At 46.1% G+C, this 22,335-nt stretch overlaps 1 protein-coding gene across 4 annotated transcripts in view; it reads right to left on the bottom strand.

Moving 5' to 3' along the window:
* The window catches only part of LOC110500894 (suppressor of hairless protein homolog), a 98,285-nt gene that overhangs the window by 35,012 nt on the left and 40,938 nt on the right, over positions 1–22,335 (bottom strand). For 2 of the 4 annotated variants that reach the window (XM_036958255.1, XM_036958256.1), the window contains exons 2-3: positions 10,720–10,758; positions 79–174 (exon numbers count right to left, since the gene is read on the bottom strand). In XM_036958255.1, the coding sequence (XP_036814150.1) occupies positions 79–174; positions 10,720–10,758 (135 nt within the window). Of the gene's footprint in view, positions 1–78; positions 175–3,823; positions 3,936–10,190; positions 10,335–10,719; positions 10,759–22,335 lie in introns of those variants that run through there. The other 2 variants (XM_036958257.1, XM_036958258.1) reach the window with 2 other exon arrangements.

Below are 22,335 nucleotides of genomic sequence, written 5' to 3'. Positions count from 1 at the left end.
TGGTGTGTAGGGTAAGTGGTGTGTAGGGTAAGTGGTGTGTAGGGTAAGTGGTGTGTAGGGTAAGTGGTGGTTGGTTACCTTTTTTCATTGCCATAAGATTTCTGGGCAACCTTTGCATGCAGGATCAGGACAGTTTGGTCTCCTCGCTCCTTCAGGTAATTCCTCATCGCTTCTCTGTGAAGAAGGGAAGAGAGGGGAGAAGTTAGAAACAGAGGGATGGAAAGAGGGAGAGATGAGAGGTTTGTTATTCATCCATTGAAATAAACAAGTTATAGATGACAGAAGTGACAGAGATAAAGTATACTGATCAAAAATATAGAAGCAACATGCAACAATTTCAACGATTTTACTGAGTTACAGTTCATATAAAGAAATCACTCAATTGAAATAAATTAATTCGGACCTAATCTATGGATTTCACGGTTGGGCAGGGGTGTAGCCATGGGTGGGCATAGGCCCACCCACTGGGAGCCAGGCCCACCCAATGATAATTAGTTTTCCCCACAAAAGGGCTTTATTACTCCCTAGTTTCATCAGCTGTCCGGGTGGCTGGTCTCAGGCGATCCCGCAGGTGAAGAAGCCGGATGTGGAGGTCCTGGGCTGGTTTGGTTACACGTCGTCTGCGGTTTTGAGGCCGTTTGGACATACTGCCAAATTCTTTAAAGCGATGTTGGAGACGGCTTATGATAGAGAAACTAACATTCAATTATCTGGCTATGGCGGACATTCCTGCAGTCATCCGGCTAATTGCAAACTTGAGACATCTGTGCCATTGCATTTGTGTGACAAAACTGCACATTTCAGAGTGGCCTTTTATTGTCCCCAGCACAAGGTGGAGCTGTGTAATGATCATACTGTTTAATCAGCTTCTTGATATGCCATACCTGTCAGGTGGATGAACTATCTTGGCAAAGGAGAAATGCTCACTAACAGGGATGTAAAAAAAAAAAAGAAATTCACACAAAATGAGAGAAATAAGCTATTTGTGTGTATGGAACATTTCTGGGATCTTTTATTTCAGCTTATGAAACATGGGACTAACACTTTACACGTTGCATTTATATTTTTGTTCAGTGTAGATAAGGAACGTGAAAATTCAGGGTCACTAAGACGAACATTTGAAACATGGAGAGACGGGAACATTTTAACAAGTTCCAGTTTGATTAGCCAATTCTCTGGTGTGCTGAAGGTTGTGTTGCTTACACACACACACACTCTGCACACACAGACCGCTCACACACAGACACATGGACACACACAGTTCGGTGCCAAAAGCTATGTTCTCTCCAGCTGGGTTGACTGAAAGGAGAGAAAAAAGAAAACTCCAAAGCCCTGAGCTCACCACCAAAGAATCCACATCTCGTGTTAAAATGTTGCAAAGGCCCGTGCTCCAATTACTTCTGTCACCTAAGCAAAAACATAAATGGGTTTCCATCGCATTTTCAACTCTACTTACGGTTTTGGCACAACAAATGTTGTGTTATAGAGGGAATGTGGCCACTCCGCTCTTAGCAACAGTGCTCTAGCCAACAGCTACCAGCTACAGGGAAGGTTATAGTCTACATAATGGACAAAAGAGCAGGATTTCTATTTGTCAAAGGGAAGCCAAGCGTCGATCATCGTCACCAGAATGAGACCCTCGATATTTATTGTAAAAGAGCATCAAGCTCATCACTTTGCAATTTCGCCACCCTGTGAAGTTGATTATAATAAAACTGTTCCGAGTCGTAGCGGGAGAAAGGAACACCATGTCGTCGTGAGGTTTACTTTGATGTGATGGTTATTATGTCAATGTCTGCGCATAAAAACGTTTCCACCACCATCTCTCACATCATTTATTTTACCGGCACAAAAAGATCCCACCTTGTCTAGTGTATTTTTATTTTGTCTACATTTGGAAATCTGACCGACAAATGTGCTGTTTCCATCAGGCTGGTCACAAAAAAAAAATTATCCAACGTTCTTTACTGGCATAACATTTTTTGGATAGACACCTGGTTACTGTGTGTGTACTCGTTGAGAAGCACACAGCTAAAGATCTTCAGACTAGCAGGGGTCAAGGGTCACCCTGAGCAGACACAATGGCCCATTTGCACAGATGTCAGTGTCACCTTGACACGTCCAGAGACACAGAAAGGGAGTCATACACATACATTAGGGCTGGGCGATATGGCCAAAATATCATATCACTAGATTTTTTTTGTTGACAGGATGATGCACTTTGGCGGGATGGCGGTATTTGGCGGTATGATGCTATTTGGCGGTATTTGTGGTTTTTGAATAATACCAGTTCTAGGAGTAGTGCTTGACCTTAGGGTCAACACATACATTTTAAGTGTTTTCAAATGGGGCTTTCTGCATTCCGATTGTTTTAAACTTCAACCCAAAGGTGATCTTGCATACATTTGTACCTGCCTATAATCATCTGACGGACACCACTCTGCGGTGCCTATAATCATCTCACGGACACCACTCTGCGGTGCCTGTAATCAAATGACGGACACCACTCTGCGGTGCCTGTAATCAAATGACGGACACCACTCTGCGGTGCCTGTAGTCATCTGAAGGACACCACTCTGCGGTGCCTGTAATCATCTGAAGGACACCACTCTGCGGTGCCTGTAATCATCTGACGGACACCACTCTGCGGTGCCTATAATCATCTGAAGGACACCACTCTGCGGTGCCTGTAATCATCTGACAGACACCACTCTGCGGTGCCTGTAATCATCTGACGGACACCACTCTGCGGTGCCTATAATCATCTGAAGGACACCACTCTGCGGTGCCTGTAATCATCTGAAGGACACCACTCTGCGGTACCTGTAATCATCTGAAGGACACCACTCTGCGGTGCCTGTAGTCATCTGAGAGAACAGAACAGAGAGAACTAATTCTAAACCTAAGCCAAGTCTAATGATTTTTCTTTCTTTTAATGAGTTCAAAATGGACACCACTCTGCGGTGCCTATAATCATCTGATGGACACCACCCTGCGGTGCCTATAGTAATCTGATGGACACCACTCTGCGGTGCCTATAGTCATCTGATGGACACCACTCTGCGGTGCCTATAGTCATCTGACGGACACCACTCTGCGGTGCCTGTAATCATCTGACGGACACCACTCTGCGGTGCCTATAGTCATCTGATGGACACCACTCTGCGGTGCCTATAATCATCTGACGGACACCACTCTGCGGTGCCTATAGTCATCTGATGGACACCACTCTGCGGTGCCTATAGTCATCTGACGGACACCACTCTGCGGTGCCTATAGTCATCTGACGGACACCACTCTGCGGTGCCTATAATCATCTGATGCTACAGTGATCTCCACTGATATTTCTACATGGCACTGGACACGCACACGCACACACACACCTGACTGATTACAGGGGAACACACTCGCTCAGCTCAGAACACGGTCATGTCATGCTCACAGGGTGTCATTGGACACCGCTGATACTGATTGTGACCTTCCTGTTGTGAGGCTGACATCAAACTAAGGTGGAAAAGCGATGCGGTATTAAGGTGACCCCTAGACACTGGCCTGAGGACAGTTTTGCACTTCCCTGCCTAATGATCACTATTTGGATATGTGGTGGCTAGGCTCATCCTGGATCTGTGCCTAAGTAACAACTTCTAGAAGGGGGGGGGAAAAAAAGCTTGTCATATTGGCGAAGCTATTTTGTAGTTTGTTTTTCTCGTTGGTCCGTTGTGTTTGTAGCTAGTACCTTGTGTTGCCGGAGCAGGGGAAATGAAAGTTCCAGATTTCACCCTAAAGATGAGACTTTTGAGGAAGTGCGTGGGTTAAGACTCACGCCAGTGTGTTGTTGCCACTTCACAAATATGGCTTCTGCCCTGTGGATGACTGGAAGTAAACTACCCTATTTGTTGTTGGATCAGAGTTGACTGGCGGAGATGGCCTCAGAGCTAACCAAGAAAGAACGAAAGAAAGAGAGAGAAAAAAAGAGTGAGCTGCAGCATCTAGAGTAGAAAATACCCTCTGTTTTTTTACACCTCACAAGCACTGGTTGATTGTAGAGCTGGGAATTGCCAGGGACCTTATGATACGATATTATCGCAAAACTTAGTTGCAGATACGATATATACTGAGATTCTCACGATTCTATATGTATTGAGATTTGATACTGTGATTTTATTACAATTAGATTTTCCAAACATATTGCTCATCGTATGTCTGCCGAACAAGAACCAGAGAGAGCCATGAGAAAACCAGTTTTGATCAGTCATGGAAAAAATGTAAAAAGATGGAGAATGAAGAAAAAAAAATACAGGTTTCGATGGAGGTTCCGCAAACTAGCGCAAAAAATAATATTGCAATATATTGTCAAAAATAATATTCAATTTTTTTCCCCCATCACTAGTTGATAGTTAAAGTAGGATTAGAGTGTAACAGGACTGTTCTCCACAAAAACAATGGGATATTCCAAAAGCAGATCTTTGTCAAAAACCCAATGAATGCATTTCAATCCTGGGTACAAATGATTGGTCCTATAGTAAGACTGTTGTCCCATGTTCCAAAACCTTCTTGGTTCACAAGTTCATACTGACAGTCCTGGAGGACGACTGCTGGTTAAGATGTGGTTGTTGTCGTGGTGTGTGTGTGAAGACAGCACCATTAATCTATTACACCCCTGGAGGGGCCAGGCTGCACAAGGCCAAGTTCAACCAGCATTCACACATCATATTTACACACAAACACACACACACACACACACACGAAAATATGGTGCTGGCCATTTGACCGGCAACATTTTTAATTAGCTGTGGGACAATAGATCCCAAATTCATACAACCAGTAGGAATACATCAAATTAAAATTCCGCTAAAACTATTATTATTTCTTCACATGATAAGCGCAGCAATGCACACAAGGCAGTAGGCTACATTAGAATGTTCCTTCCATAATGCAATTGGCGGGAAAACAGCATTGTCCAGAAGGGAAAAGCGATTTCATACGACCGATGTAATTTAGACATTTTGATCATCTAATAGGATACTATTATTACGTAAGGTAAGACACGCCTCATAATATGGTATTAAAACGTTCAGGTTTCAAACAATTAAGTATACGTTTTAAAATGCGCTCCTGCTTTCTGACAGATTTTTATCTCCAAGGCTTTGTATCTGTACGCTGTACATGTGTGATAAATAACTAATATTACTGTACACTAGTGCCAATTTAATTCCACTAAATTATTCTAATTAACCTATAGACCAACACCATGACCAGTCGGAAAGTATTCAGACACATGGACTTTATCCACATTTTGTTACGTTGCAGCCGACAGGTAGCCTAGTGGTTAGAGCGTTGGACTAGTGACCGAAAGGTTGCAAGATCGAATCCCCGAGGTGACAAGGTAAAAAACAAAAAAATCTGTCATTCTGCTCCTGAACAAGGCAGTTAACCCACTGTTCCTAGACCAGTTAACCCACTGTTCCTAGACCAGTTAACCCACTGTTCCTAGACCAGTTAACCCACTGTTCCTAGGCCGTCATTGAAAATAAGAATTTGTTCTTAACTGACTTGCCTAGATAAATAAAGGTTAAATAAAAGAATACAATATTTCATATGAATGGCCTAAATGGATCAACTTTCACTTAAATAAAAAAAATTCATCTAAAATTAAATCAATCTACACACAATAACCCATAATATTAGCACATTTTGTTAAAAAAAATTCAGAGCCTTTACTCTATTTGGTTGAAGCACCTTTGGCAGTGAGTCTTCCTGCGTGTGACGCTTCAAGTTTGCCACACCTGTATTTGGGGAGTTTCTCCAATTTTTCTCTGCAGATCTTCTCAAGCTCTGTCAGGTTGGATGGGGAGCGTCACTGCACAGCTGTTTTCAGGTCACTCCGGGCTCTGGCTGGGCCACTCAAGGACATTCAGAGACTTGTCCCGAAGCCACTCCTGCGTTGTCTTGGCTGCGTGCTTGGGGTTGTTGTCCTGTTGGAAGAGGAACATTCGCCCCAGTCTGAGGTCCTGAGGGCTCTGGAGCAGTTTTCCATCAAGGATCTCTCTGTACTTCGCTCCGTTTCGCTTTTCCCTTGATCCTGTCTATGTCTATGAACAACTGAGAGACAAACTGAACAAGTTCCACAGACAAGTGACTAACAGAAATTGAATAATGTGTCCCTGAACAAAGGGGGGATCCAAATCAAAAGTAACAGTCAGTATCTGGTGTGGCCACCAGCTGCATTAAGTACTGCAGTGCATTTCCTCCTCATGGACTGCACCAGATTTGCCAGTTCCTGCTGTGAGATGTTACCCCACTCTTCCACCAAGGCACCTGCAAGTTCCCAGACATTTCTGGGGGGGAATGGCCCTGGCCCTCACCCTCCGATCCAACAGATCCCAGACGTGCTCAATTGGATTGAGATCCCGGCTCATTGCCTGGCAGAACACGGACATTCCTGTCCTGCAGGAAATCACGCACAAAACGAGCAGTATGGCTGGTGGCATTGTCATGCTGAAGGGTCATGTCAGGTAGAGCCTGCAGGAAGGGTACCACATGAGGGAGGAGGATGTCTTCCCTGTAACGCACTGCGTTGAGATTGCCTGCAATGACAACAAGCTCAGTCCGATGATCTTGTGACACACCGCCCCAGACCATGACGGGCTCCAGAGTACAGGTCTCGGTGAAACGCTCATTCGTTCGACGATAAATGCAAATCCGACCATCACCACTGGTGAGACAAAACCGCGACTCGTCAGTGAAGAGCACTTTTTGCAAGTCCTGTCTGGTCCAGCGACGGTGGGTTTGTGCCCATAGGCGACGTTGTTGCTGGTGATGTCTGGTGAGGACCTTCAAGCCCTCAGTCCAGCCTCTCTCAGCCTATTGCGGACAGTCTGAGCACTGATGGAGGGATTGTCCGTTCCTGGTGTAACTCGGGAAGATGTTGTTGCCATCCTGTACCTGTCCCGCAGGTGTGATGTTCGGATGTACAGATGCTGTGCAGGTGTTGTTACACGTGGTCTGCCACTGCGAGGACGATGTCTTAGGCGTCTCACAGCACGGACATTGCAATTTATTGCCCTGGCGACATCTGCAGTCCTCATGCTTCCTTGCAGCATGCCTAAGGCACATTCACGCAGGTGAGCAGGGACACTGGGCATCTTTATTTTGGTGTTTTTCAGGGTCAGTAGAAAGGCCTCTTTAGTGTCCTAAGTTTTCATAACTGTGATCTTAATTGCCTACCATTTAAGATGTTAGTGTCTGAACGACTGAACTGAGGTGGTGGGTGATAATCTTAGGACCTGGACCCAAGTCATCTGATTTGAAAGTGGCATTTCATCACCACACGCACAGCCGCCACGCACAGCCGCCACGCACAGCCGCCACGCACAGCCGACACGCACAGCCGACACGCACAGCCGACACGCACAGCACACTACAACAGCCATGCAACAAAACACACGCAACAAGAGATAACCAGAACACACAAAACACAAACAAAAGAGACATGCAAGGAGATGCGCGGTACGCAACCACACAAGAGATGCTACAGCACATCACAACGAAAACTGAATAGGAAAATGCCGGACAGATCAGTACTACACAAGTCAATATTGGACAGAAAAACTAAACATGCATTGAAAACATGTTGGTAGAGCATAATGCTTGCAACGCCAAGGTTGTCGGTTTGATTCTCACGGGGGACCAGAACGAAAATGTATGCACTCACTAACATTACTTACAGTTAGTCGCTCTGAATAACAGCGTCTGCTAAATGACTAAAATGTAAACGTAAAATGATGTTCAAACAAGCCAAGAGTCACATGGACACACCAAGCAAAGGGGACAAGCTAAATGACAACAGAAAGCTACAGGCTAGCGGCATACAACAGAAAGCTACAGGCTAGCGGCATACAACAGAAAGCTACAGGCATACAACAGAAAGCTACAGGCTAGCGGTATACAACAGAAAGCTACAGGCTAGCGGTATACAACAGAAAGCTACAGACTAGCGGTATACAACAGAAAGCTACAGACTAGCGGTATTCAACAGAAAGCTACAGACTAGCGGTATACAACAGAAAGCTACAGACTAGCGGTATTCAACAGAAAGCTACAGACTAGCGGTATACAACAGAAAGCTACAGGCTAGCGGTATACAACAGAAAGCTACAGACTAGCGGTATACAACAGAAAGCTACAGGCTAGCGGTATACAACAGAAAGCTACAGACTAGCGGTATACAACAGAAAGCTACAGGCTAGCGGTATACAACAGAAAGCTACAGGCTAGCGGTGTACAACAGAAAGCTACAGACTAGCGGTATACAACAGAAAGCTACAGACTAGCGGTATACAACAGAAAGCTACAGACTAGCGGTATACAACAGAAAGCTACAGGCTAGCGGTATACAACAGAAAGCTACAGACTAGCGGTATACAACAGAAAGCTACAGGCATACAACAGAAAGCTACAGACTAGCGGTATACAACAGAAAGCTACAGGCATACAACAGAAAGCTACAGGCATACAACAGAAAGCTACAGGCTAGCGGTATACAACAGAAAGCTACAGGCTAGCGGTATACAACAGAAAGCTACAGACTAATGATGCGTCTGCGTGTGTGGAGTTAAGCCTGGCTACAGATAAGGCAGAGCAGAGTGGAATCTGTCCAGTGTATCTGTCACAGTGTCTAGCGACACCAGTATAGTGGATTCATCCAGACCCCCCCCACCAGTGTCGAATGGGGTTGGCCATCATTGTAAATAAAAATTTGTTCATAAACTGACTTGCCCTAGTTAAATAAAGGTTAAATTAAAAAAATTAAAAACAGCAGCTGGCTAGGACAGGGAGGGGCACACACACACACACAGGATCAAATGCGGGAACACACACCAAGTCAAAAGGTACACACACACACACACACACACTGGATCAAATGCGGGCACACACACGCAAACACACACAAAGTCAAAAAAGGTACACACACACAGGAAACACAAAGAGTCCTCGAGTCCCTTTGGATCACAAAGGGGACATGACACGCGTACTCAACCCAGGACCCGTGGGTTAAATGAAAACATCGACAGTCACGTCAGTCAGCATGTCATTAAGGCACAATGGGCTGAGAATTGACTGTCAGAGGAAACTGAAACCCCCCCCATGTCAACTTAATTTGTGACGTCGGGCACATTCTAGTTCATTAAAATCACATGACAATAAATACGGCCTACATTCATATAGCCTACAGGTGAGTGTAAACTTGAGTCAGATCTCACAGCATACTTTATAGATTTTCATTTTCAGATTGAGTCTCAAGTGTCTCTGAAGTTTCCCCTGCAACAAAGCCAGGCAGCATTTCAAGCAGTCTACAGTGTGTTTTGTATCAGCTGAACAGTGGAACAGCCTGGCTGACAGTGGGGCCCTGAAGGACCCGAGACTTAGCAGCCCCTGGAGGATCCTGGCTTTTAGCTGCCCCCGTCACTGCCAAACTAAAATCAACAGGGCCAAGCTATGGGGTAACCGCAACACAGACACAGCCACACACACACACACACACACACACACACACACACACACACACACACAGCCGCACGCACACACACACACACACACAGCCGCACACACACACAGCCGCACACACACACAGCCGCACACACACACAGCCGCACACACACACAGCCGCACACACACACAGCCGCACACACACACAGCCGCACACACACACACACAGCCACACACACACACACAGCCGCACACACACACACAGCCGCACACACACACACAGCCGCACACACACACACAGCCGCACACACAGCCGCGCACACACACACACAGCCGCACACACACAGCCGCACACACACAGCCGCACACACACACAGCCGCACACACACACACAGCCGCACACACACACACAGCCGCACACACACACAGCCGCACACATACACACACAGCCGCACACATACACACACAGCCGCACACACACACATACAGCCGCACACACACACACACACACAGCCGCACACACACACACAGCCGCACACACACACACAGCCGCACACACACACACAGCCGCACACACACACACACAGCCGCACACACACACACAGCCGCACACACACACACACATACACCCGCGCACACACACACACACAGCCGCACACACACACACACACACCTTTCATAGACAACATCTCTAAACTCACCACAGTGTCTTTCTCCCAATCGTCGGTAACAAGTGTTCGGTGAACGCAGAGGGGGAGAGATCAAGAGGGGGAGAGGCCAGGGCCCCCTCCAAAACAACGTGTGTTCCAGAGAATGCTCAACCGCTCATTTTCCCCTTGGAGCGGCTTGCATACGTACACACAGAGAGATATCAGATTTGGTTGGGGATTGTGTTAGATATTAGATTTTGTTGTGGAATTTTTAAATATTACCTGTTAGATATTGCTGCATTGTCGGATCTAGAAGCAAAATAATTTTGCTACACTCACAATAACATCTGCTAACCACGTGTCTGTGACCAATAAAATCTGATTTGATTTGACAGGCACACACACAAATATCCTCCTCTCTCTCTCTCCAGGCTGACTGACCAAATGACCAACAGACCTAACACTGCTGAGACCAGTCTCCTGGCCTCATCTCACCCCTAATCATAACAAGCCCTGTTGAACTGTCTGTGAATAAAACAAGCATACTGAAATGCGTGTGTGTGTGTGTGTGTGTACTCACCTTGTTAGGCGCTGTGGTTGAGGGCGCTCCCCAAACTTCCTGCAGAGAAAGAGACCAAAACTTGAGTACGCAGCTAAACACACACACACACACACACACACCAGGTAGGAGATGAGAAAGCACACCTGGTTACAGACACAGAGAGAGACAGAGGCGGCTGCAGCAGCATGAGACCATGTGACACAGTGGCCAAACACAGACAGGTGGCGAGGACGGAAGCCTTAACACAGAGAGAGAGAGAGAGAGGGAGAGATGAGGGAGAAGGGAGAGAGGAGAGATGAGGGAGAAGAGAGAGAGAGAAGAGATGAGGGAAGAGAGAGAGAAGGGAGAGATGAGGGAGAAGAGAGAGAGAGAAGGGAGAGATGAGGGAGAAGAGAGAGAGAGCAGGGAGAAATGATGGAGGAGAGAGAGAGAGAGTAGAGATGAAAGAGAGAGAGAGGGAGAGAAGGGAGAAGAGAGAGAGAGAGAGAGAGAGAGAAAGGAGAGAGAGAGAGAAAGGAGAGATGAGGGAGGAGAGAGAGAGAGAGAGAGAGAGAAGGGAGAGATGAGGGAGAAGAGAGAGAGAAAAAGGAGAGAGAGAAAGGAGAGAGAGAAAGGAGAGAGAGAAAGGAGAGAGAGAAAGGAGAGAGAGAGGGAGAGAGAAGGGAGAGATGAGGGAGAAGAGAGAGAGAAAGGAGAGAGGGAGAGAAAGGAGAGAGAGAGAGAAAGGAGAGAGAGAAAGGAGAGATGAGGGAGGAGAGAGAGAGAGAAGGGAGAAGAGAGAGAGAAGGGAGAGATGAGGGAGAAGAGAGAGAGAAGGGAGAGAGAGAAAGGAGAGAGAGAAAGGAGAGAGAGAAAGGAGAGAGAGAAAGGAGAGAGAGAGAAAGGGATGAGGGAGAAGAGAGAGAAGGGAGAAGAGAGAGAGAAGGGAGAGATGAGGGAGAAGAGGGAGAAGAGAGAGAGGAGAGAAAGGAGAGATGAGGGAGAAGAGAGAGAGAAAGGAGAGATGAGAGCGAGAAAGGAGAGCGAGAGAAAGGAGAGCGAGAGAAAGGAGAGCGAGAGAAAGGAGAGCGAGAGAAAGGAGAGCGAGAGAAAGGAGAGAGAGAGAGAAAGGAGAGAGAGAGAGAAAGGAGAGAGAGAGAGAAAGGAGAGAGAGAGAGAAAGGAGAGAGCGAGAGAGAGGAGAGAGCGAGAGAGAGGAGAGAGCGAGAGAGAGGAGAGAGAGAGAAAGGAGAGAGGAGAGAGAGAGAAAGGAGAGATGAGAGCGAGAGAGAGAAAGGAGAGCGAGAGAAAGGAGAGATGAGAAAGGAGAGAGAGAGAAAGGAGAGAGAGAGAGAAAGGAGAGAGAGAGAGAAAGGAGAGAGAGAGAGAAAGGAGAGAGAAAGGAGAGAGCGAGAGAAAGGAGAGAGCGAGAGAAAGGAGAGAGCGAGAGAAAGGAGAGAGAGAGAAAGGAGAGAGAGAGAGAGAGGAGAGAGAGCGAGAGAGAGGAGAGAGAGAGAGAGAGGAAGGAGAGAGAGAGAGAAAGGAGAGAGAGAGAAAGGAGAGAGAGAGAAAGGAAATAGAGAGAAAGGAAATAGAGAGAAAGGAGAGAGAGAGAAAGGAGAGATGAGAGAGAGAGAAAGGAGAGCGAGAGAAAGGAGAGATGAGAGAGAGAGAGAGAGAGAGAAAGGAGAGAGAAAGGGAGAGAGAGAGAAAGGAAAGAGAGAGAGAGAAAGGAGAGAGAGAAAGGAGAGAGAGAGAGAAAGGAGAGAGAGAAAGGAGAGAGAGAGAAAGGAGAGAGAGAGAAAGGAGAGAGAGAAAGGAGAGAGAGAGAGAAAGGAGAGAGAGAGAGAAAGGAGAGAGAGAGAGAAAAAGGAGAGAGAGAAAGGAGAGAGAGAGAGAGAGAGAGAGAGAGAGAGAGAGAGAGAGAGAGAGGGAAAGGAGAGAGAGAGAAAGAGAAAGGAGAGAGAGAGAAAGGAGAGAAAGGAGAGAGAGAGAAAGGAGAGAAAGGAGAGAGAGAGAAAGGAGAGAGAGAGAAAGGAGAGAGAGAGAAAGGAGAGAGAGAAAGGAGAGAGAGAGAGAAAAGGAGAGATGAGGGAGAAAAGGAGAGATGAGGGAGAAGAGAGAGAAAAGGAGAGATGAGGGAGAAGAGAGAGGGAGAAGAGAAAGAAATAGAGGGGGAGAGAGCGAGTGAAATGTCGCCGTAGGCAGACAGGCTATGTACACACTGCCCACAAAATGAGGTGGAAACTGAGATGCAATTCCTAACTTCCTGCCAAATGTATGACCATATTAGAGACATATTGCCCTCAGATTATACAGATCCAAAATATTCGAAAACGAATCCAATTTTGATAAACTCCCATATCTACTGGGTGAAATACCACAAGGTGCCATCACAGCAGCAACATTTGTGACCTGTTGCCACAAGAAAAGGGCAACCGGTGTAGAAGAAACACCACTAACTACTTGCACATTGTTACAACACTGTATATAGACATAATGACATTTGAAATGGCTTTATTCTTTGGTGGTGTAATGGTTACTGTTAAACAACAAAAATGATTTCACTTTTGTTTATTTCCTATTTCACTTGCTTTGGCAATGTAAACATATGTTTTTCCATGCCAATAAAGCCCCTTAAATTGAATTGAAATTGAATTGAGAGAGAGAGAGAGAGAGAGAGAGAGAGAGAGAGAAATGCTAAACCAAGTGATCTCACCTTAGACTTTGAAACCCGAGCCGCAAAACATTTCACATAAGTCATCTGTGAAAACAACCTTTAACACGCGATGTCACAGCTATAGTCCTACCAGAAAAGAGACCCGTTTATTTTACAACAATGACATCATAGGAACACATCACAGTCATTCCTATCCTACCAACACAACTTTTTCTTCTCAAGCTATTTCTTTTAACACAACACTGCCGGGCATCACAGGGGGAAATGTATCACAACACTGCCAGGTATCACAGGGGGAAATGTATCACAACACTGCCAGGTATCACAACACTGCCCAGGTATCACAACACTGCCCAGGTATCACAGGGGGGAAATGTATCACAACACTGCCCAGGTATCACAGGGGGGAAATGTATCACAACACTGCCCAGGTATCACAGGGGGAAATGTATCAACACTGCCCAGGTATCACAGGGGGGAAATGTATCACAACACTGCCAGGTATCACAGGGGGGAAATGTATCACAACACTGCCCAGGTATCACAGGGGGAAATGTATCAACACTGCCCAGGTATCACAGGGGGGTAATGTATCACAACACTGCCAGGTATCACAGGGGGGAAATGTATCACAACACTGCCAGGTATCACAGGGGGGAAATGTATCACAACACTGCCAGGTATCACAGGGGGGAAATGTATCACAACACTGCCCAGGTATCACAGGGGGAAATGTATCAACACTGCCCAGGTATCACAGGGGGAAATGTATCACAACACTGCCCAGGTATCACAGGGGGAAATGTATCACAACACTGCCAGGCATCACAGGGGGAAACTTGACGTATTAGCAGTCTGAACCTGGAACCCAAGGATAACTCCTCCCCCCTTCATCCATCCATCTACAGTATCTTCTGTATACGGTAAGGCCCTGCTCTGGGACTGCTCTTAGCATCCTGTAAGGCCCTGCTCTAGGACTGCTCTTAGCATCCTGTAAGGCCCTGCTCTGGGACTGCTCTTAGCATCCTGTAAGGCCCTGCTCTGGGACTGCTCTTAGCATCCTGTAAGGCCCTGCTCTGGGACTGCTCTTAGCATCCTGTAAGGCCCTGCTCTGGGACTGCTCTTAGCATCCTGTAAGGCCCTGCTCTGGGACTGCTCTTTGCATCCTGTATGGCCCTGCTCTGGGACTGCTCTTAGCATCCTGTAAGGCCCTGCTCTGGGACTGCTCTTAGCATCCTGATTGGCTGAGCCTTGGATACAGCCAGTATTGCTCCAAATGCGCATCACTCGTTGGCATACAGTCAGTAGTCACCCAAAGCCACCCCACCCAAACTTTTCTCATCGGATCTACACAAATCACATAGGTCACCTATTTTGGATACAGAATGGCGAATTTCGCCAAAAGGTGACTAGTTTGCATTCCTGTGTCCTTCTCTCCCTTATCCCCCCAGTCCTGGGAGAGGGGTGGGGGAGGCGCCTCTATAAGATGAGAGGAGATAATTGCAAGAGAGATATTTGAATGTGGAGAGAAAGGAGGACAGAGAAAGAAGGGAGAAGAATGGAAATAGACAATGAGTTAAAGCAACCAGAAATAATTGTTGACTTTCTGGATTATTAAAGAAAGCTAAAACTTGAATATGCGTTGGACCAAGTCCATTTCAAGCTGATCTTTCTAAAAAATAAAACAGGCAAGTTCCTGCTTTATAGCAGGCTAAAGGCTTGCTCAACACCATGGCCAAATTTCACTGCAATCATCACCACAAACACTTACCTATCAGCATCATGCTCAGGCCAGCTACGGTGATAACATTGTACATATCTCTCACACACAACTAGCAATCCTAAACTTCTCTGGTATAAAACTGGTTGTTTCAAAAACACAAAAAGGAGACATTGGAAAAAGCAAAGAAACGGTGAATCTCAAATGGAGATTGGTAGAGATTTCAGCTTTGTTGCTGTCGTGTCTTCGGCATCATTAAACTGAAGACTTATTTTATCAAATGACTCTCTGTAATTATTATTACGCGATTAAACTGATTAATCATGTAACTGTAATTAACTAGGAAGTCAGGGCACCGAGGAAAATATTCAGATTACAAAGTTATAATTTTCCTAATACAACTTTCCAGATATTTTAATATCTGATCACTGCCGAAAACTTCACCTCCGCTGTCTTCAACCAGGATCTCAGCGATCACTGCCTCATTACCTGTATCCGCTACGGAGCCGCAGTCAAATGACCACCCCTCATCACTGTCAAACGCTCCCTAAAACACTTCTGTGAGCAGGCCTTTCTAATCGCCCTGGCCCGGGTATCCTGGAAGGACATTGACTTCATCCCGTCAGTTGAGAATCCAGATAGCAGATGTTCTGAAAGAGCTGCAAAACCTGGACCCGTACAAATCAGCTGGGCTTGACAATCTGGACCCTCTATTTCTGAAACTATCCGCCGCCATTGTCGCAACCCCTATTACCAGCCTGTTCAACCTCTCTTTCATATCGTCTGAGATCCCCAAGGATTGGAAAGCTGCCGCAGTCATCCCCCTCTTCAAAGGGGGAGACACCCTGGACCCAAACTGTTACAGACCTATATCAATCCTGCCCTGCCTAAAGCCAAGTCAACAAACAGGTCACTGACCATCTCGAATCCCACCGTACCTTCTCAGCTGTGCAATCTGGTTTCCGAGCCGGTCACGGGTGCACCTCAGCCACGCTCAAGATACTAAACGATATCATAACCGCCATCGATAAAAGACAGTACTGTGCAGCCGTCTTCATCGACTTTGCCAAGGCTTTCGACTCTGTCAATCACCATATTCTTATCGGCAGACTCAGTAGCCTCGGTTTTTCTGATGACTGCCTTGCCTGGTTCACCAACTACTTTGCAGACAGAGTTCAGTGTGTCAAATCGGAGGGCATGCTGTCCGGTCCTCTGGCAGTCTCTATGGGGGTGCCACAGGGTTCAATTCTCGGGCCGACTCTTTTCTCTGTATATATCAATGATGTTGCTCTTGCTGCGGGCGATTCCCCGATCCACCTCTACGCAGACGACACCATTCTATATACTTCCGGCCCGTCCTTGGACACTGTGCTATCTAACCTCCAAACGAGCTTCAATGCCATACAACACTCCTTCCGTGGCCTCCAACTGCTCTTAAAGGCTAGTAAAACCAAACGCATGCTTTTCATCCGTTCGCTGCCTGCACCCGCATGCCTGACTAGCATCACCACCCTGGATGCTTCCGACCTTGAATATGTGGACATCATCCTTCCAGACTCATATCAAACATCTCCAATCGAAAATCAAATGAAGAATCGGCTTTCTATTCCGCAACAAAGCCTCCTTCACTCACGCCGCCAAACTTACCCTAGTAAAACTGACTATCCTACCGATCCTCGACTTCAGCGATGTCATCTACAAAATTGCTTCCAACACTCTACTCAGCAAACTGGATGCAGTTTATCACAGTGCCATCCGTTTTGTCACTAAAGCACCTTATACCACCCACCACTGCGACCTGTATGCTCTAGTCGGCTGGCCCTCGCTACATATTCGTCGCCAGACCCACTGGCTCCAGGTCATCTACAAGTCCATGCTAGGTAAAGCTCCGCCTTATCTCAGTTCACTGGTCACGATGGCAACACCCACCCGTAGCACGCGCTCCAGCAGGTGTATCTCACTGATCATCCCTAAAGCCAACACCTCATTTGGCCGCCTTTTGTTCCAGTTCTCTGCTGCCTGTGACTGGAACGAACTGCAAAAATCGCTGAAGTTGGAGACTTTAATCTCCCTCACCAACTTCAAACATCTGCTATCTGAGCAGCTAACCGATCGCTGCAGCTGTACATAGTCTATCGGTAAATAGCCCACCCATTTTTACCTACCTCATCCCCATACTGTTTTTATGTATTTACTTTTCTGCTCTTTTGCACACCAATATCTCTACCTGTACATGACCATCTGATCATTTATCACTCCAGTGTTAATCTGCAAAATTTTAATTATTCACCTACCTCCTCATGCCTTTTGCACACAATGTATATAGACTCCCTTTTTTCTACTGTGTTATTGACTTGTTAATTGTTTACTCCATGTGTAACTCTGTTGTCTGTTCACACTGCTATGCTTTATCTTGGCCAGGTCGCAGTTGCAAATGAGAACTTGTTCTCAACTAGCCTACCTGGTTAAATAAAGGTGTTCTCAACTAGCCTACCTGGTTAAATAAAGGTGTTCTCAACTAGCCTACCTGGTTAAATAAAGGTGTTCTCAACTAGCCTGCCTGGTTAAATAAAGGTGTTCTCAACTAGCCTACCTGGTTAAATAAAGGTGTTCTCAACTAGCCTACCTGGTTAAATATAGGTGAAATAAAAAATTAAAATTAGTCTTCTGAATAATGAATTCTTCTTTCTCTCACGTTAGTCTCATTCCAAACATCGTAAATTGTTGGTTATCTGCACGAACCCAGTCTTCACTATGAAAAGTTTGTTTCTTTTGTAGAATTGTCCGTCTCTCTCTCTCTCTCTGCCGTGGTCAGATGGATACTTCAGAGTAACATTCAGCGATGTTGTTGTTGAATGGGTGTTTCGGCAGTTGTCGGTCTTCAAGTTCAATGATACCGAATTCCTAGCTGCAGACTAGTAATTAGCATCAAAGACTTGTTCTTATTCTGACGGTATCGATAGTCTAAGAGTTTAACCACGTGGGATCGCTAAAAGATTCAGCAGGCTGGTCTCAAACCTTGGCCCTCTCGTTATCATGGTAAGCTGGTCTGCAAACCTTTGTCCTCTCGTAATTGAGAGAAACATGGTCTGTTGAGAAATTCTCAAGGTGGGGGTTTTATTCTGAAGAGCAGAAAAAGGCTGTCTCATGAAGCCAGGTCCTAACTGTGTTCATGGAGGTGTGCCAGTGACTTATTAAGTGAAACTTTACACAGAAATAAAATTCTCTCACATTACATCATTACATAGCATCCCATAATTTCACAAATAGTTTAATCTTTCCTCATTCATCCTGTACAGCAATTAGATGCAAGACTCATAACTGGGGCTATTATATAAACAGCGTTATGGTAATGTGGCCGTATTGTCTCCCATGAGTTTCACAAAAGTGTACCAAACGGACCAGTTCGTAGCTGGATTCTTCACCGATCTTTTATGCCTTCTCCAGAACATAAAATGTTGTTCGGACCTCAAGTTCTGTGAGGTGGAAAAAATTCCTTTGTTCCCTCTATGAAACTTCACGCCTCTCTATACTGTGGCCATGAGGAGATAATCTCCACCAGGAATTTACGACCTGAGGTCGCAGCAGCCTGAGTGTAGGAGACAGAGGTGCTCGCTGTACCCAAAGAGGGAAACGTCATGACATTGCTATCTCTCTGAGGCATAGCTTAGAGATGGTGTTTCTGGCCATCGCAGCGCTTAGTGTGAAAACCAAGTTCCAGGAAAAACCACAGCCGTGTCTTCACAGCTCTATGTACAGACTGCAAACACACACACACACTCACACACTCACACACTCACACACTCACACCATTTATTGGTTTGCTTGATCGTTTATTTGTGTGGGGGATTTTCCAGCGCAATCTTTAAATAGGCCTAGTGAACCACCACAAGCATCAGCTAAGAAAATAACAAGAAAAGGGGAGGAACACACTCAGCGTGTCAGAGGTCCAAAACCAATTTAGATTAGTGAGGTAGAGGTGGAGGTAGACTGTCTGGGCCTATCAATTTTATTTTTTTAAATTACACCTATGTTTAACTATGCAAATAACTTAAGAACAAATGTTTATTTACAATGACGGCCTAGGAACAGTGGGTTAAACTGCCTTGTTCAGGGGCAGAACGACAGATTTTTACCTTGTCAGCTCGGGGATTCGATATAGCAACCTTTTGGCCCAAACGCTCTAACCACTAGGCTACCTGCCGCCCCTACACTCTAACCACTAGGCTATCATACCCTCATTTCCACTTTTATTCAGAAAGTGGTATGCCTTTCTGTCCTTCAGCCAGCTGGGTTCACTTCCTGGCCTCAGAGGCCCAATGGCACACAGGGATTAAAAATAGCCAGCTGTCAATCAAAACGCTTGACGACCCCAAGAGCGCTAGCTAGCGTACGTCGAGACAGACATAAAATGCCTCTTTTTATTTTTCTGTCTGGACGAGTGTAGCAAAACAGGCTAACCCCGGCTGGTGGACACTGGAGGGAGGAAGAGAGGGGGAAGAAAGGAAATAAGAATAAAAAAATAGATGTCTGGTCTGTTGGTGACATTTCCACCTCTTCAGAGAGGAGGCCAATAGAGGAAAAGGAAGCTGTGTCCAAAATGGGCTTTCTGTTTCTCTCCCTCCGCTATCACTCTCTCGCTTCCTCCCACCTCCTCACTACAACTGGTTCAGTCTGCAGTACATCCTGCTTTTTGGGAGTTCATTTACACAGAGACAACTTCCCCAGCCAGACAGTGTTGATGTTCTTCAGTCTATCTACAGTTAATTAGGACAGGGAAATAAAACAGAGAAGTGTTGGAATGTACACAGCTGGGCACAGCATATTGACCAAGCAGAACAACCTAGTGCATGTGGTCTTCGCTGGGGATCAATGTAACATCACACAGAAGAACCAAAGGATCCTGATTCTGACTCGGTGTGTCTGTGGACCTGGCAATAGTCCTGGCAAGCAGAGGCGCAGCACCACCATAGGTCACTAGGCCTATGTACTTCCATTTTAACACAACAAATCAAGCCAAACGGTAGTGCCACATAAAAAAAAAATACTCAGGCCTTCATAATAACAGGAAGTCCTGACTCTCTCTTTTCCAACAGGAAGTCCTGACTCTCCCTTTTCCAACAGGAAGTGAGATCACCACCGTTTCCTCCGGCCAAAACTCCCACCTGGACCTAGTAAGGATATGTATGAATGAATACTTCTTGCCATCTACTGCACCGGGAAGTGTATGAGCTGTGGACTGTCCACCAAGCATCCGTAGCAGTGCACAAGGTCACCAGGGTAAAAGACGAAGACAGTCATTTATGTAAAACGGGTCAATAAGTCACTAGTGTCACTGTGTGATGACTGACCTGGCTGTACTTCCCCCTACCCCACAGTGCATGGCAGGCTGAATGACATTCTGAAAAAACCACACACACACACACGGCACGAGAAGGTCAATGCTGGGTTTGGCACAATAACTTCCTCATGCTTTTAGAGGTTCAATAGGAAGCAGACAGACACTGACAAGATAAGTTAGGGTCCTTGATTTTAAAAAACAACAACACACACACACAACACACACAACACACACAACACACACACACACACACACAGAGACGCATCAGAGTCAGTAGGAGAGAGCTGTTGCAGAGAAACGTACCAACACCCTGCATGGAATCGTACTCTTCGGATTCTTCAGAACAGCGCTTTACCCAAATGAAAGAACACCAATGGTGAGTCATCAACACAAGACATCTAGCTTGGCTAATTTCTGTGACTGTGTGGTAGACTGGAGGGGTTCAGAAGAGCCTAAATGTGGTTGAACAACATCGATGACAGTGGGGCCTCTACTCTCCAAATCCTCACCACGCTCTGGTGACAGTCATGACAGCACCCGCCCATCTCTTAGGTAATAATCAGATGTTGAAAAACACACACATTATTCCTGTTGGTATTACACTGAACACAACATCCTGAGGACTCAGACTTGTCATCCTAATGGTCAGGGTGCAGGGCTTTGATTGGTGTCCCCTGTGCTCTGCTCTGTTCGTCTGACGACAGACGAGGACTTCATTAAGACCAACCCCCGCCCCCCCCCCCGGGTCGGAGGTCAAGTCTGTCAGCCATCCAGGGGGTGCGGTGACTTGAGGGGAGGGTGTTTCATGTAAAAGCCCCCCTCTATCAAGAGGCTTCCAACAGTCTTCCACATTTAGTGTCAGCGGTAGGGTCACAAATGTCCAAATGAAACCCATTGAAGCCAAATGTCTCAAAAGGGAGGCCGGCTTTATCACAGTAGTAATTAGGTGAACCTTTAGCGTGGGGAAATGTGTTTGATATTGATAGGTGAGAGGTGACACAATGTATTGGTGATAGGTGAGAGGTGACACGATGTATTGATGTATTGGTGGTAGATGAGAGGTGACACAATGTATTGGTGGTAGGTGAGAGGGGACACGATGTATTGGTGGTAGGTGAGAGGTGGCACGATGTATTGATGTATTGGTGGTAGATGAGAGGTGACACGATGTATTGGTGGTAGGTGAGAGGGGACACGATGTATTGGTGGTAGGTGAGAGGTGGCATGATGTATTGGTGGTAGGTGAGAGGTGACACGATGTATTGGTGGTAGGTGAGAGGTGACATGATGTATTGGTGGTAGGTGAGAGGTGGCATGATGTATTGGTGGTAGGTGAGAGGTGGCATGATGTATTGGTGGTAGGTGAAAGGTGACACAATGTATTGGTGGTAGGTGAGAGGTGACATGATGTATTGGTGGTAGGTGAGAGGTGGCATGATGTATTGGTGGTAGGTGACATGATGTATTGGTGGTAGGTGAGAGGTGACATGATGTATTGGTGGTAGGTGACATGATGTATTGGTGGTTGGTGGTAGATGAGAGGTGACATGATATATTGGTGGTAGGTGAGAGGTGACATGATGTATTGGTGGTTGATTAGAGGTGACATGATGTATTGGTGGTAGATGAGAGGTGACACGATGTATTGGTGGTTGATGAGAGGTGACATGATGTATTGGTGGTAGATGAGAGGTGACACGATGTATTGGTGGTAGGTGAGAGGTGACACGATGTATGGGTGGTAGGTGAGAGGTGACATGATGTATTGGTGGTTGATGAGAGGTGACATGATGTATTGGTGGTAGATGAGAGGTGACATGATATATTGGTGGTAGGTGAGAGGTGACATGATGTATTGGTGGTTGATGAGAGGTGACATGATGTATTGGTGGTAGGTGAGAGGTGGCATGATGTA

Source organism: Oncorhynchus mykiss, chromosome 21 (genome assembly GCF_013265735.2).
Source record: "Oncorhynchus mykiss isolate Arlee chromosome 21, USDA_OmykA_1.1, whole genome shotgun sequence".
NCBI lineage: Eukaryota > Metazoa > Chordata > Actinopteri > Salmoniformes > Salmonidae > Oncorhynchus > Oncorhynchus mykiss.
This window is presented reverse-complemented; position numbering and strand designations above follow the sequence as displayed.